The sequence below is a fragment of the Bactrocera neohumeralis genome, chromosome 5, assembly GCF_024586455.1.
Source record: "Bactrocera neohumeralis isolate Rockhampton chromosome 5, APGP_CSIRO_Bneo_wtdbg2-racon-allhic-juicebox.fasta_v2, whole genome shotgun sequence".
Taxonomy (NCBI): domain Eukaryota; kingdom Metazoa; phylum Arthropoda; class Insecta; order Diptera; family Tephritidae; genus Bactrocera; species Bactrocera neohumeralis.
This window is the reverse complement of record NC_065922.1, coordinates 65,803,781-65,819,827: the sequence shown is the minus strand read 5'-3', so window position 1 is coordinate 65,819,827 and position 16,047 is coordinate 65,803,781. Positions and strand designations below refer to the sequence as shown.

Sequence of the window (16,047 nt, the reverse complement as noted above, 5' to 3'; positions counted from 1 at the left end):
AAAAATAACAAGACAGCGTGACACAACTCACGCGTGATCTGTCAAAAAAAGGCTATTGAAAAAAGAACTTTTACTTGGATCACCCGTTATCATTCAAAGGTGAATTTTTTGAACGTCGAAGAAAACGTCGACTCGTAAACATCATTTGGAAAATGTCGGTGGGGTACTCGAGCGTATAGATGGAGTGTGCCTGACCATGGAGTACGCTATGTTTGAGTTTGGTGTCTCTGCAACACTAATACGGTTTGGCAAACTGTTGTTGAGCAATACCAAAATCTCCGTTAGGATCGGTAAGGATCTCTCCAAGCCTTTAAATACCAAACGAGGTTTCAGACGGATGGTTTCCTTCAACCCACTCCTGCGGCAAATAATTCGAGCTGCAGATCTGAATAGGGAAGGAAGAATTTTCTAAAAGATTGTACAACTGCTGATGTACGCCGATGACATCAATATCACCGACCATAACAACCGCGCCTTTCGTTCTGCTTTCTTCAGGTTGGACAAAGAAGCGAGTTAAATGGGACTGGTGGTGAACGTGTGCAAGACGACGATGTATGGTCTTTTGCGCATTGACAACGTCGAATACCGCAGTCGATGGAACAATGAGTTGTACGATATATGCAGCTACACTGGTTAGGTCATGTTGTCCGAATGGATGAAAACACTCCAGCTCTGAAAGTATTCAATGCAGTACTTGCGGAAGCAGAGAAAGGCGAAGACCTCCATTCGGGTGGAAAGACGTGGTGGAGAAGGAGCTGGCTACATTCGGAATCTCAAATTGGCACATTCCAGACGTCATTCAATGTTTTCGAAACGTTTTTAAGCGCAAGAACAATGGAGTTATAGCTAATTAGACTATATAACATATACGAGTATAACTTTGCTTTCAAGCGTCTGACAACTGCTGGTACATAATTTTACAATAATACATTTTTACAATAATAAGCCTGTTCTGTTTATGAGCTTCGACGTAGTTTCATTGTCTACTGTATGCCCTCCTGTGTTTAGTGGCGATAAAAAAAAGCAGCAAGGTATTTGGATTGGAACCTATTGTTTAAATGACACTAGTTCACAAAATTTACGAACTGAGGAAATATTAATGGAAAGCAAACCAAAGTAGGCTGAAGAAAAGCACCAAATAGCGTTCGTTAGATCTTTCCCAGATGCCGAGTATTAAGGGGTATGAGTTTTTGACTTTATCTTTGGTTTGCTTTGCAAAAAAATTGAAGCTCGCTTAGCTGCGTTTAAAATCTGCATTGATGCTTTGAAGTGCCCGAGCAGGAGCAAGGGAATATTGTTCCAACTATGTACATTCAGTGTCAGCAGGGTTAGGTAAAAAGATATAAACTCACATAAAGCTCAGACTCAGTATTTGTATTGATAAAAGGAGGGATTTATAGCGGAAAGCAAAACAAAGTCACAACTTGAAAATTTTTAGGCAGTCGGTAAACAGATCACTTACAGAACTAATTACACCGACAAACGCAAAGATATTGTGGAGATTGAAAATGATGTTAACCCCCTTAGCATGTGGTAATAAAATGAAAATTTGCTTAAAACACATTTTAAATTGTAAAGCCTATATAACCATGTAAGGCTCAAGCGGTGCACCGAAAATCCTGTCAGTACTGCAACTCACTGATTGACATGATGATCTTAAACTGAGCTTTCTATGCTATTCCTTATGGACTTATAATGTACAAGGTCTGTCGCAAACGAAAAAGAACATTTAAATATAACTGTTTCTGGTGGCGCCACCTATTGGTGGATATATGAAATAAAAAGTTTGATCTCTTGTTGACATTTGACCTCTGTGACGATCAGAAGTCGGGCCGGCCAAAATCAGTGATTCCAAAACAATATTGAAAAAGTGCAGGAATTTATTAAGAATGAGCCGAAATCTTCTTTGCGTTACATGGAAATGGAGTAAAATATCAACAAAGGCTCTGTTCATCGCATTTTGATAGATAAATTGGGTCTACGGAAGGTGTACTCCAAGTTTGTTCCGCACAAATTGACTGAAGAGCAAAAATTGCTACGAATCCAACACTGTAAGGATTTGATTAAGGAGTCGAGAAAGGACATAAACTACAAATATTCGATTGTAACTGGTGATGAAACGTGGTGCTTTCAATATGATCCCGAAACCAAACGTCAAAGTGCCGAATGGAAGCATCCAGACGAGCCATCACCGAAAAACAGTCGTCTTCAGAAGTCAAAAATAAAGACAATGCTGATTTGTTTTTAGGATTCCGAGGGTATTGTGCACCGAGAGTTCATACCACCTGGCCAAACGATTAATGCTGTGTTTTACCTTGGTGTTATGAAGCGTCTTTTGTCACGCATTCGTCGTGCTCGACCACAATACTGTGAGGCAGGGCCCTGGCGCCTGTTGCACGATAATGCGCCGTGTTATCGGTCGACGCTTGTCACTGATTTTTTGACAAAAAACTCCATATTAACCATTAATCACTCACCCTACTCACCTGATCTGGCACTCTGTGATTTTTACCTATTTGGAAAACTTCATTTGCCCATGAAAGGACACTGGACATTTCAGCTATCCAAAAGGCGACGACCGATATTCTCAAGAGCATTCCGAAAAATGACCTCAAACACTCATTTGAAATGCTAATTGACCGGGCTAAACGCTGTATCGAAGCACAAGGAAACTACTTTGAATAAAAAAATATAACTTTTGAAAAATATTAATTTTTTGTTGTTTTTTTTAACAGTCCTGTTTCTTTTCCGACAGACCTTGTATTAATGTGATTTTTCATTAGATATCCAAGTACTATTAATCTGCGCTAAGTAAATAAGTGAGCACGTGTTAAAAAATTATTTACAATTTCTAGACTGGTTATGCTGGATTCTGTATTTAAGGCACTACAAATAACTTATCGCTTGACAGTTATTTTCCATCTGTCGAACTGTTCACAATATGAAGCCGAAAACTCTGTGTTTGCCGTTCCTCATTGTGGGTAGGTATTAGCGGTGCCTTAAGGGCATTGGAAGCTCGAAGTCTACTAAGCAGTTCGAAGGGAATTATTTTTCAATTGACGGACTAATTTGTAGAGAAATTATTTTATTGATTTAAGTTGAAAACTTTTCTTTACAGCGTTTCTTTTTGCCTCTGAAATGCCAAGCGTCCAAGGAATGAATTTACCTAACGATTTGTCGAGCCTTGCAGCACAAGAACTTAATTATTTGATAAGCGGAGTAGCTACTGGCATTAACGATATTCTGTTCGAACGCTCCACAATGAGTCCATTTATGATTACCAACAGAGGCAGAAGTGAAATTGCAGATATTTCACAGAAAACAGATGTAACCGACGTAGATATCGCAACGGAGAACTTGACAGAGAAGAATGGAAGCGCAAAAGGAGATATACCGCAGGAATTATCAACATTGCTGGAAAAGGTATTAAATTGGATAAGTTTTTTAAACATCTTAAAAAGAATTCAAAGCGACACAAAGTAAAACCGTCAAAAAGCAAACACAAATCGAATACAAAAATGGCATGTCATTGGTAAAATATCAATTTTTTTAAATATCACAATTTTTACTACACAAAAGTGTTGCAAGTCTAATGAAAGTGTAAAGCAAGAGTAAATAAAAATAATTGAAACGCCTAAAGTTATTGAGTCTTAATTCATTTTGGCGTTGCAACGTAGATTATGGTCTAAACTATATAGAATGAGAGCCAAATTGCAGATCGTAGAAGCCGGCACAGTAAGTATCAAAGAAGTACATCAAGCATTTTGGCTATGATGATGGTGAAGTTTTCTTATATATCAGTGGGATTATTTTTAGTTGATCCAGTAATACTGCATTTAAAATAATGCCACAGATAGCGTGTTTTCATATATGTTAATCAATCCCTCAATATCAAGGGTTTATTCTGCTATTTGAAAGTTAAGTTGAGTTCTAAATTTTTTGGATAATAATGCCGGTTCATTAAGCGAGTAAATTTCTAATCACATCTCAGCGAAACTTGAGTTATTTATTGGTATGCAATAACACGGCTCGTGCCACAATTAATGAGCTAATTACGTATTGGACTCCACTGTCGAATGTTTAAGGGGTCTCGGTGGTCTAGAACCCTCAAATTAAGGGTGTTTTCACGATTTTTTTTTAAGGTTTTAAAAAGAGCAATCGATTTAAAATTTTTACAGTTTATTTATACACTTATGAAAAGTACAAAAATATTTTTTTTGTTAAATGCTTCTTGATACTGTTGGTATTCGGAGACCAAATCGTTCATGTTACTTTCAGCCTCAGTGAATTCCATCTCGTCCATGCCTTCGCCTGTATACCAATGCAAGAAAGCTTTCCTACGGAACATAGCAGTGAACTGTTCCGAAATACGTTTGAATAATTCCTGAATAGCTGTCGAGTTACCAATAAATGTAGCCGACATTTTCAAACCTCTTGGTGGAATATCGCAAACGGCAGTCTTAACATTATTGGGGATCCATTCGACGAAGTATGAGCTGTTCTTGTTTTGAATATTCAGCATTTGTTCGTCAACTTCCTTCATGGACATACGTCCACGGAAGATAGCAGCAACAGTGAGATAACGTCCGTGTCGTGGATCGCAGGCAGCCATCATGTTCTTGGCATCGAACATTTGTTGTGTAAGTTCTGGCACGGTGAGAGCACGGTACTGTTGAGATCCTCGTGATGTCAAAGGAGCAAAGCCAGGCATGAAGAAATGCTGTGACGCAGTTTCGGTGAGAGGTAAATTTCTTAACTCGCTCGCTAAACTTATGCAAACAATATTAAATGACATAAATCGAAGGGCTGTTTCTTGCGCAATAAAATTAAATGCATGTTCACTAGGAACACAAAGAACTCAAGCAGTCATGCCGCCATTATGAAATGGTAACATTTGGAGATAAGTCAAGCTTCTTGAGTCTAATTTTATACAGGAAGTTTTCATGGAAACTAAACTCAGACTAATATACAAGAAACGCCTTTCGTCTATCAGAGTACTGCTGCGTGCTCCAAGCGATGATCACAGCAATAAATGAAATATTAATGAAGTGGAAACCATAAAACCTTCATATTTTATAGAACGGCGAAGCTTTATATGAGAAAACGACTGCAATTATCGGGAGAGGGTTTCTTGATCATATTTATAGTAACTGTGTGTAGTTTCAAATCCACAGCAGTGTTGTGCGATGAACAGTCTAAAAAAGATAACTTCAATGAGGTTCCCAAAATTATTAACAGAGTAAGCAAGAATACGTAGGTTGCTATATATATTTCTGGCCTAATAATGTAAATAGGCATATTTATCAACGAAAATGGTTTTTTTTTATTTTTTTTTTTTTTTTTTTTGTCGATTGCTGTTTTGATTCGTCACCTGTGACGATCTTATAAACGTCTTTTGAAGCACCCCGATCGTATTTTTTCAGCATTTCTTTACACCAATCCACACGAGCCTTTCTTTGAGCGATTGTCAAATTGTGCGGGATCCAACGAGAACAAACCGAGAACTTTTCTACGGCCAGGTGTTCATGCAATATCGAATGTATGCTGGTGGGAGAAATGCATAGGCATGCCTCTATCTGAAGGTATGTTACATGACGGTCTTGCATTATCAGTTCAAACTTTCCAATGGAAATGTCAGATTGCACCTGGCAACACTTAGTATTGCCCTAGGCCAGAATATATATAACAGCCCTCGTAACATAAAGCATAATATTTCTGCTGCGCTACTTTTTCCTTCTAAGAATTTATGCTTACTTCGTTCATGAAAATAACAAAGGTATAGGGTGGGTTTGAGGAACGTTTTTAAGATGTACCACATCTTAACCGGGATATAACAGGTCAATTGAAAAGTCTTCGGTCTACCATACTAAAACACATTTATTTGGCAAAATTCTTCCAACTTTTCGCTATCATTTTTGTAGCACGATTTGTCCTTTGCTTCAAAATAAGCCTCTGAGAGCAGGAAATAGTCGCTGAGTGCTTGATCTGGAGAATACGATACATGCAGAAGCAATTCGAAGCCAAATTCGTGGATTTTTGTCAGCGATTTCGTTCGGTGATTCCTTTCTAAGGTATTCAGTAAAACTTATCCCGTGCTCATCCCAAAATTCAGAGGCCATAACGTGCTAGGCGACTTTTGCGTTTTTCCACGCTTTGGAGTGGGTACATCGTGTGCAGTCCATTCGTATGACTTACGAATGTGCTTTGGAGTAAAATGATGGAACCAAGTTTCACAGTATTGTCACATATTGACGCAAAAGTATGGGTTTATTACGGTTGAATGTGTTTTCTCTTACCCAAATATTCGTGAATGATGTAATGTAAATATTCAGTTAATATTTTTGAATGCCTGATATCTCGAACCATTTCACTTTATAGTCATCTAAAATTACTTTGTGGACTTTTTTGATATTTTCGTCGGAATCAATCTCTTTTGAGCGTCCACTGTGTCTTAGATGGTTATGTTGATGGTTGATTTTCCTGGGGTAATGTTCGGAGGATGGAGCCATGTGTAGAAGTTTACGCAAGCGAGGCTCAAGCAGTTCCCGACTTTTGGTCTTAGACCAATTATCCTCTGGTATCCATTTGAAGGCGAATGAGAGACCCCCCTTTAGATTCGTTTATTTTAGCTTTCCTAATACAAGCTTATTTTTTGACATCTGACAACTGCTAAACATTATTTTACATCACCCGAATCAACAAATGAATCTAAACGTGTTCAAAAATTCTATTATGTTTCCAAGCAAACTTAGACTTAGAATGCCTTAACACGTTTTGTGGCGATTAAAAAACAAGTTACGTATTTGGTTTGGTTTAAATGACACTATTTAACAAAGTTTACGAACTAAGGAAATCGAAACGGAAAAAACCAGAGTAGTCTCAGGAAAAATACCAAAATGCGTTCGGCAACACTTTTCCAAGATACTGAGTATTTTCGACTTTTTCTTTGGTTTAATTTCCACAAAAATTTAAACTTGCGTATTTGCGAACTCTATTTATATTGACGACATAAAATGCCCGAGCAAGAGTGGGACTGACAATAATTTTCCAGCTACATTCGGAAAAGAAAAGGGATGGGTAAAAAGGGTTTAGCTCACATAAAGTTCAGACTTAGTATTTGTATTGATAAAATGGGAGATCTATATTGGAAACCAGATTAAAAAGACAGAACAAAAGAAGTACCTACACCACGAACATAAAGATATAGTGGAGATCGAAAATTATGCTTATCCCGTTAGCTTGTGGCAACAAATTTGAAGTTAGCGTAAACTCAGATTAATTTTTAACCCCTATGTAACCAGGTAAAGTTCAAGCAGTGTTCCAAAAATAGTGTCAGTTCTTCAAATTAATGCGAGAATAGAAAACCTAAGGGGAATTTTCTATGCTATTCTCTCATAGAGTCTTAATATACTATTGTGAATTTACCTTAGATTTCCAAGTCCTATTAATTTGCGGTAAATAATAAAATGAGCTCGTGTTAAAAATTATTTACAATTTGTAGACTGTTTAAACTGGATTCTGTATTTAAGACAAATAATTTATCGTTTGACAGTTATTCTCCAACATTTGAACTGTACACAATATGAAGCCGCAAACTCTCTGTTTATCTGTCCTCATAGTGTGTAGGTATTAGAGATTCCTCAAGGGCATTGGAAGCTGGAAATCTACTAAGAAGTTCGAAGGAAGCTCTTTCTTAACTGTTGAACTAATTTATAGAGAAATAATACAAAATTAGTAGTAAACTTTTCTTTCCAGCTTTTCTTCTTATCGCTGACATCCCAAGAGTCCTCGGAGTGAGTTTAAATTACGAGTGGTTAGGTCTTGCAGAAAATGTACTATTGGATTTGATAAGAAGTATAATTAATTCCATTAACTATATTCTGCAAGGACGTCTCACACCTCAGATGATTGAAGAGAAGATTGACGTAAGCAATCTACCAGGGAAAGATGGTAGCCAAAGTAGAGAAAGTAATTCGCAGGAAACCGGTACCACCGACGAAAATAAAGAGACGGATAACTCGGCAGAGAAGAATGGAAGCGAAAGTGGAAGTAAGACCGATGAGGATAAGGATACGGATAACTCGGCAGAGAAGAGTGGAAGCGAAAGAGGAGGTAACACCGATGAAGATAAGAATACGGATAACTCGGCAGAGAAGAATGGAAGCGAAAGAGGAGGTAACACCGATGAAGCTAAGAATACGGATAACTCGGTAGAGAAGAATGGAAGCGAAAGTGGAGGTAATACCGATGAAGATAAGTATACGGATAACTCGGCAGAGAAGAATACAAGTGAAGGTGGAGATAATTCGCGGGACACAAAAGAATCATCAGAAAATCGTTTGTCAACAGTAATAAATTTGGAGAATTTTTTGAAATCTCTTACAAAGAACTTAAAGGGATGCAAGTTAAAACAGTCGAAAAACAAAAACAAATCGAATACAGAGATAGTATGCCGTTGGTAATATACATTTTTTATTTCACACAAATATTGTAAGTCTATTGAAAGTGTGAGAGCAGAGTGAATAAAAATAATTGAAGCGCCTAAAGTTATTGAGTCTTAATTCATTTCGACATTGTAACGAAGTTTTTGTTTTATGGGCGAAGTGGAGTGAGGAGATTTTAGAATTTTTAAAAGTTTTTAGAATATCAACCAATAGTCTTTTTTAAATAACAATCCGGCCGACAAATAAAACTCTTTAAAGTCTTTGTTTTGACAAGAGATCTAATAAAGCAGGCCATCAATGAAATTGATAACTTAAAGAGATGTAAGGTAGAGATGTAAAACGGTATAGGAAAGACTCAAATATGGCCTCCTAATGTAAGTTGTTTTTCATTATGCTCGGACTAGATCGGAGCGTCAGATTCTTCAGGCCGCTCACTTGTGTGATATACTTTTTCAAACAATTAACAATTAAGAGAGAGTAAGAGATTATCCGTTAGACAAACCAACAAATAATCCTTTGATTGCACAGTTCGTTGTATAAAAAAACTGCGGTATATCTATCTTCTAAAGGATAATAAGAAGACCCGTTAGGCTTTACTGAAACTTTACTTACGTCTGAAACTGTACTGAACTCAACTATATCTACCTAGCTTTCTAAGCAACTACATGGCTTGAGTTGAGGATCACATTTCTTAGCCATAACATTATCATATTAGGAACAGTGTTCGCTGTTCACTGTTGTAGGAACCGACTACTATAGGCAGATTGCTTGCTTTGAATATATAAAGAGTCTTTGTACTTGGCTTTTTATTACTTAATTCTGAAGACAAAGCTTTAATCTGGTTAGTAAACAGCTATAATTCGATAGCGATTAGTATTTATAAGCGTTCTTGTTTCATTGTTTGGTCACGTCCCCACTAGAAACCGAGAGATATGCAAAAACACGCCAGTCTCCATTTCATAAAGAAGCCAAGTCAAAGGGTCCGATTCTATACTCCTACACTGAAATACCGAAGTTCATTTTTCACTGCAGAGTTTCTGAAATCAATTTGTACTGCATATGAGCATGGGATTATGAGCTTGCCACGAAGTCTGTAAACCCCAGAAGAAAATGTCAGCCCAGCGTGAGTCGTTTAGTTATGCCCAAATAACTGTCCGTCTGAATATAGTTTTGAGATATCGATCTGAAATTTGTCAGAAGCATCGATATTCGACTACTATAGCATATAGCTGTTAGTTAAAATAGGACGGGTCCATTGTCCGCTTATGCACAATAATAGTTCAGTCCGATTCCAAGAATTAGATACAGGTTTAATATTCAGCCAAGAATACTCTTCGGACCCAAAGCCCAAGTGCTAAAGATGACACAGGTTAGGTTATATTTATCTGTTGGCCAAAAAGCCATATCCCAATTTTGGTCCTTTGCGATACCAAATGGAGTTCAGTTACCAGTTCCATGAGGAGTAGTCATCCTTTAGGATGCAGCGCTTAACGTGAATACTTACAGACTATGTGGCCTCACTATCGATCCCTCCTCCAATGTATCATGCTGTGGGGCCCCAGATACTTACAGCGTAGTATTTTCAATGCGGGATAAGTACACAAGAGAAGGTCCATTGTTTCCCTGGTACCTTGCTTTAGACATTTCCTGCAGTCTTCTCCAACAAGAAGTTCCATTCTGCGGGCGTGTGTTGCCACCAGATAGTGACCAGTTAGTACTCCGATTACGTTCCAACAGTCTCTTCTATCGAGTGCCGATAAGAATTTCAGTTCCAATATAATACTAAACTGTGTAGAACAAAGAAATTCTGAATGTTTAAAAAAAATATTTTAAACTGGGCCATAGAACTTGGATGAAAGGAAAAGAAGTCTGAAAATTGGATGTTTGGCCGACATTTAAATAAAAAACAAAAATTTCATTGAAAATTTCGCGAATTTTGTTTTTCAAATAGTTGAAATGGAAAAAGTCCTTCGTCCAAGTCTTTAAGAATTGTATCTCAAAGGCCTATGTAAAATTTCATGAAGATCGGTTGAGTAGTTCTTGAGAAATCTTGCCATCCGACTTCGAAAACACAGTTTCGAGGAAAACGTGTTTAGAAACGGCGCACTGAGCCTATCTTCGAAACTATTACTTGGATCAACTTGAAGATAGAGGCAATATGCAAGAGGTGTCGTAGAATTTACTAAGATAAAAAAAAATCGATTTTTGAAACCCGTAACATGTAAGCCCTTATTAGGGGTTCGAAAAAATGTGTTTTTTGTTAATTTTTTCTGGAGAGGCTTTTATTGACTATATACAAAAAATATATTAACATTTAGCGAATTTTACGTATTCTACGAATTCATATTTTATTAATAAACTATTGGGCTCCGTGTTTCCTGTAGAAGATCTCCTGAAAGTTCTCCACAAAAAGGTGTTTGGCGGTGAGGAAGATATCTCTGATCCAAAAGGATTACTTTTAGGATAGATAAATTCAGGTAATGTCAATAAAACAATAGTCAAAATTTTGATTGTAGACAAAATGGCGGCTTCCCAACAAAAAAAATCCTTTTTTGCACGAAAATTTACACTTTAAAGTGACAGATAACCTACCAACTTTGAATACAATTTAATAGAACAAATTAGAGCGTAAACGGTTTTCGATCAGAACGGATACGTCACAGGACATAACGAAGGTAGATCAGCTAAGTACTGTTGTGAGGTATGCAGTAATTGCGAATTGATATGGAAATAAAGGAAGTGTTGCTAGGCTTCAAACATGGCGCAGTAGATTTAGTCAAGCAAGTGACAACATAATTTTTATTCGACAAAAATATTGACTTAAAAATTGTGTGGGGCAAGGCTATGATAGAGTCAGTGTGTCTATAATGGTGTACAAAAACATATTAAGGATATTCAGCCAAACGCAGAGTGCGTACATTGTGCCACTAATAATTTAAATATGGTGATAAATGATGCCGTTGGCGGTTGTGTGGAAATACAAATTTTTTCACAGGATTACAAGATTTATATAACTTTTTCGGAAACAGCATCAAACGTTGGAATCTGCTGTCAAAAATCACTGGCGAATCGGACACTACTGTTTGAAAACTTAATCCGACTAGTTGTTTCATTGGGATCGATATAATATCTGCAATACAACCTCGTTATTTTGATATTATCAAAGCATTATCGGAAATAGTTCTAAAGCGTGCTAACAAGGATGAGCATAGTGAAGACTCCCTGCTTAAAACAAAAATGCTTAATTTCGAGTTCATGTTGCTTTGCAAATTCATGAACAGTGTATTGAACAACAACAATTACGCATCCAAAGCTTTACAAAAATGCGACAACAATTTGGGCGAGGCGAGTAAGGTTTTAGCAGAGACCAAAGCAAAGTTGCATATTTATAGAAATGGTTTCGAATTATTAAAGTGCAAACTGCAAGAAAATATGGTATTGATACCCATTTTCTAGAAAAAAGGCAAAAAAAAGTTAAAAAAAAAACATTTTGATGAATTAACTGTTGATCAGCGATTTTCAAACCGAGAAAATGTACATATTTAAAATTGAAATTTTCAATAATGTACTAGACACAGTAATATCTCAATTAGATACACGTTTTATTGATATGCGTGCAGTTTGTCATATATTCGATTTTCCAACACCAACATTTTTATTACATGAAGATAAAGCAATTTTATTACAAAAGTGCGACGAATTCCAAAGAAAATATTCAGATATAAAAGGGCCTAGGTTTCCACGTCAATTTATTCATATTTAGCACTTATTTTTACCTCAATTAATTCAAGCATGGACTGTTCAACAATTATGTTAGGAAATAATGTGCAAATATGGTGTGCTAGAATGCCATCTAACGGAAGTATTTGTATATTTCATATTTCTATTTGATAAAACCTAATCAGTTTACATGGCAGTGGAGCCCCATTTTTAATTTGCTCCAGGGCCCTTGGTTACCTAGCTACGCCACTGGTAGGGAGTTAGGTATGTACGTAGGAAACGCGCGGAATACTGTTTTTTGTTGCTATGTATATCACGTTTCGCGGTCCCATTGCAAAATTATGTTCGCTATGCGACTACACACTTACTTATAATAGACGCATATCGGTTATGAATTAGTATTGTTGAAATTGTTTGGAGATACACAGAACCGTCTGAAATATATATAAGACATAGTCTGCTACTTATCTTTACGTATCAATGCCGTTGAGTTCGTAAGACCGACAACTCGTCAAAATTAGAGATCCGACAATTCTATAATTTTTGCGAAACAAGATGCTAAGAGGATCAATATTTTTGTCCCTGAATATAGCTGGTGAGTACAATTATTTACAGTTATGAATTATTACCTGAAAAGGCGAGTGATAAGGCAGATGAGTGCTTGAAGATATAACACTTTGTGTTCTGGTATTCCCGAAGTAAAATAGAGAAAAAAAGTTTTGCAAGAACTTTCATGTTTAGAACTCTCTACAAAAAAATTGACTTCACAGCAAGTCATTAGTACTCATGTAGTCCTATTTCTCGTCTTAGGGGTCACTAGGCACAAAACAGGCGTTAAAGAATACCTAATAGATAAATTTTCTGAATTTGTTTGTTCCAGTTCTACTCTTTGCCAGCATAATTCCAAATATTAGTGGAAAACCTCTTGAAGGCAGTATGCAAGAAGCAGAAGATCTGGTTTTTCATAATCAGGATGGAACCATTGTAATGGTAACATCCTCCGAAACTGGCAAAGAACTTGAAAATAAGCCGGGAAACGTGTTAGATGGGTCTGCAGAACATGGCGATTCATCGCTAACAGATAGTGGCATGGCTGAAACTACTGATGTGTCCGAATCAGAAGAAACTTGAAGATTTTCGCAAAATTACAAATTTCTGAGAGCTCAGAGATAACGCTTTGTCCAGAAATGTAATTTTGTACAAATCTTGTACCACAGCACAATAATTAAAAAAAGCACTAATCTATGAATATTGATTTCAAAATTGTATAATTAATAAAAAAAAATCAGAAATATATATATGTACAACATTATTTGCAATTCTTTCTGACGCATATATACATATATAAATAATTTTATTGGTGTTTCGTCACTAGAACAAACGACATAGAACTGGTGATGTGATCTCCTGGCCGGATAGGAAGCTTTCATGGAAGCCGAATATCAAAGAGAGAGCAAAAAAGGTATGGGTTGCCTTGTACTGCTGTAGACGAGAGTGTTCAAAGAGCGCTGCTCGTGAAAATGTGTGGTGCACTAAGGTCTACTCCAACCATGGAACTTAACGCCATCTTTCACATATTGCCCGTAGACAACGTCTGAAGGTGTATGGTTGCGAAAGTTGCTTTCAGACTACGAAATCTTTACTCACTTTGACTTCATATCGGATCACTTGGTTCATGGAGTCGCCTAACCGAACTCTGGAGACTCCTTCTCTACCCGTTTACCGGCGCGGGAGTTATGGGAGGGAAGAAGCCGTTTTAGGAGCGAGGCAATGTGCTTATTTATGGAAGGGTCAAAGCTTAACTTACTGTCAGGAGCTCTCTATCATCTGCAGCTTCAGACTTCCTGACTATTTCCAGGCCCAGGTTGCAGATATTAAGGTAGCAGTAGATTCACTGCTCTGGAGTGCAGCCTCCTTCAGAGAAGTTACCATCTACTCAGATAGCATAGTGCCGATACTAACCTTGAACTCATTAATAGTGCGTTCAAGGCTGCTCCTCGCTATCAATAGCAACGAGTGTCTTTGTGATAAGGTTAGTATGAGTGCTTGTCCACAGCGGAATCGCAGGAAATTGCAAAGCTGATAAGCTAACAAGAAAAGGCACCCTAGAAACGCTATCGGTAAAATGGAAGTGTGTCGGTACTACCATATCCTCTTGTGTTCTGGTACTATATAGCTGAGCTTCACAGAAGCCTTTGACCCAAGATCGATCGGAAGAATCTATTGATCTTTTTGCCCTCAGTAAGCCTAGCCTATCTCCTGTTGTGAGGCTTTTAACAGGACATTGCCATATTGGCAATGAAGCCTGGAATCCTACCAGGGACATCTACAGAATCTGTATGAAAGAAGATGAGGTGGAAACAACTCTCTTACTCCTTGATTGTCCCGTGTTTGGGAGGTCAAGACACTTGAGAGTGCACACCTTTAGACAAATGAAAAATCGTTTTTAGCCTTTATAACTCTTTCACTTAACCGTATAAATTTCGAAATTTGAGCAATTTTTGAGAAAATTTGCTCTATGAATTTGTATTTTGTTTTAGTTATGCTTGTATGTCCAAAATTGAAAAGAAATATGTTGTATCCAATGACAATGATTTAACACGTAGTTACCCATATAGAGCAGCTGTTTAAAACAACTCCTCCAGATTGATCGATATGCAATTCGAATCATATATTTATGCTTAATTTGAGCGTTCTTTCTTCTTTCTAAGTACCACAGGACTACTACAATAACTTTAAGAGATTTAGTCAGAACACCCTTTCAAGTCCGGGAAAACCAGGCTAATACAAATCGAAATTCAGGAGCCATGAAAGCAAGATGTCACATTAATGTCAAGCCTCCATTTACATAGTAAGACAACTTTGCCCTTCATATTGGATTCAAAAAACAGCATTAAGAAGCTGAGATTAACTACAGGTATACACGGCGCTTAACTCATCATAGCCAACAGAAAGCAACACAAAAAGCCGCTTAGAATATCCAAAAGCCCTCACTAGCAATAGCATCAAGTTACTTCAGCATCGTTTTTGTTTGGGTGTGAGTTTATAGTGGAATCGCCGAAAGGGAGTTCTTAGGAATATGAGTTACTGGACTTTTTCCAATTCATATTCATAGGGTTAGGCAAAAATATTCTCGGACATCAGTTGTCACTGCTTTCTGAGCGATGTTAAAACATTTCGGCAGTTTTGCCTCCAGTGATCCAGAAGACATAGCGTTTTGTCGATGTGTAAGGGTCTTATGAGCTGTTATACAGTAGTTCTAAGTACCACAACGGATCGGCGTTCTAAGCTGTCCACGTGCGATCCCTGTTAGTATCGACTATTTAAGCTAAGCTAGATGTGGCTTTAAGATGTTTCTTTACTCTTTCAAATGGAAATGCGGCAATAATTATTGGTTATGATCTATTTAGATCCGGTTTCTTTTGTCTCATTTTATGACTAAACAGTTAAAATTCCTCTTTCAAATCAAACACTGTGCGACTACAAGTTTCTTGAGTTAACAATATACGCGAAACATTTATGAATTGGTATTGTTAATTTATGAGCTTTAAAAATTGGACGACTAAAAATTTAAAGGCTTTCTGCGAAGAACATCGATGTGTTGATAAATATTACTTAAAACAACGGCTGGTTGGTACTCAATAAAAAAGGGATAGATAGATTCTCGTAACAGCGTTGGATATTTATAGTCCCAGTTTTAATAAGAAGTGTTTGTGGTGTTGATGTCGAGTTTTGGAGGGGTCTTAGTTAAGTTACGGAACAAAAGCTGCTGCTGAGTGATCGAAAAATAAATCAGAGATTAAGGATTAGCAGCTCAATAGCTTCTCATTACTAATATAATGCTAACAAATAAATTATGTTTCTTCGTTTCAGCTCTATTTTT

At 37.1% G+C, this 16,047-nt stretch overlaps 3 protein-coding genes across 6 annotated transcripts; 2 read left to right on the top strand and 1 right to left on the bottom strand.

The window, feature by feature from the left end:
• Positions 1–2,921: 2,921 nt before the first annotated feature.
• LOC126758890 (uncharacterized) lies at positions 2,922–3,631 on the top strand. The gene is made up of 2 exons (XM_050473320.1): positions 2,922–2,981; positions 3,119–3,631. Exons 1-2 carry the CDS (start codon positions 2,942–2,944, stop codon positions 3,481–3,483), a joined length of 405 nt encoding a protein of 134 aa, XP_050329277.1. The 5' UTR covers positions 2,922–2,941; the 3' UTR covers positions 3,484–3,631.
• Positions 3,632–4,219: 588 nt separating this feature from the next.
• On the bottom strand, positions 4,220–13,141 carry LOC126759346 (tubulin beta chain; the record flags this gene model as incomplete). Its single annotated transcript, XM_050474081.1, has 2 exons — positions 13,137–13,141; positions 4,220–4,730 (listed from the first exon to the last, which is right to left on the bottom strand). A coding segment is annotated over exon 2 (492 nt), but the record flags the coding sequence as incomplete, so codon positions are not given.
• Positions 7,564–8,538, top strand: LOC126758819 (probable elastin-binding protein EbpS). Of its 4 annotated transcripts, none has more exons than XM_050473201.1 (3): positions 7,564–7,622; positions 7,756–8,049; positions 8,113–8,538. In XM_050473201.1, exons 1-3 carry the CDS (start codon positions 7,583–7,585, stop codon positions 8,460–8,462), a joined length of 684 nt encoding a protein of 227 aa, XP_050329158.1. In that variant the 5' UTR covers positions 7,564–7,582; the 3' UTR covers positions 8,463–8,538. The 4 variants fall into 4 exon arrangements, with proteins under 4 accessions (XP_050329158.1, XP_050329160.1, XP_050329157.1 ...); XM_050473203.1 differs by having other exon boundaries at positions 7,756–8,112; positions 8,239–8,538; XM_050473200.1 differs by having other exon boundaries at positions 7,756–8,175; positions 8,239–8,538.
• Positions 13,142–16,047: the final 2,906 nt, after the last annotated feature.

What these genes read in the sequence shown, in the direction of transcription:
- LOC126758890 (XM_050473320.1), top strand. Translation starts at nt 2,942, where the DNA reads ATGAAGCCGAAAACTCTGTGTTTGCCGTTCCTCATTGTGG. An exon ending in TTTGCCGTTCCTCATTGTGG is followed by an intron (nt 2,982 to 3,118) that starts GTAGGTATTAGC and finishes TTTTCTTTACAG; the next exon opens with CGTTTCTTTTTGCCTCTGAA.
- LOC126758819 (XM_050473199.1), top strand. Translation starts at nt 7,583, where the DNA reads ATGAAGCCGCAAACTCTCTGTTTATCTGTCCTCATAGTGT. An exon ending in TTTATCTGTCCTCATAGTGT is followed by an intron (nt 7,623 to 7,755) that starts GTAGGTATTAGA and finishes TTTTCTTTCCAG; the next exon opens with CTTTTCTTCTTATCGCTGAC.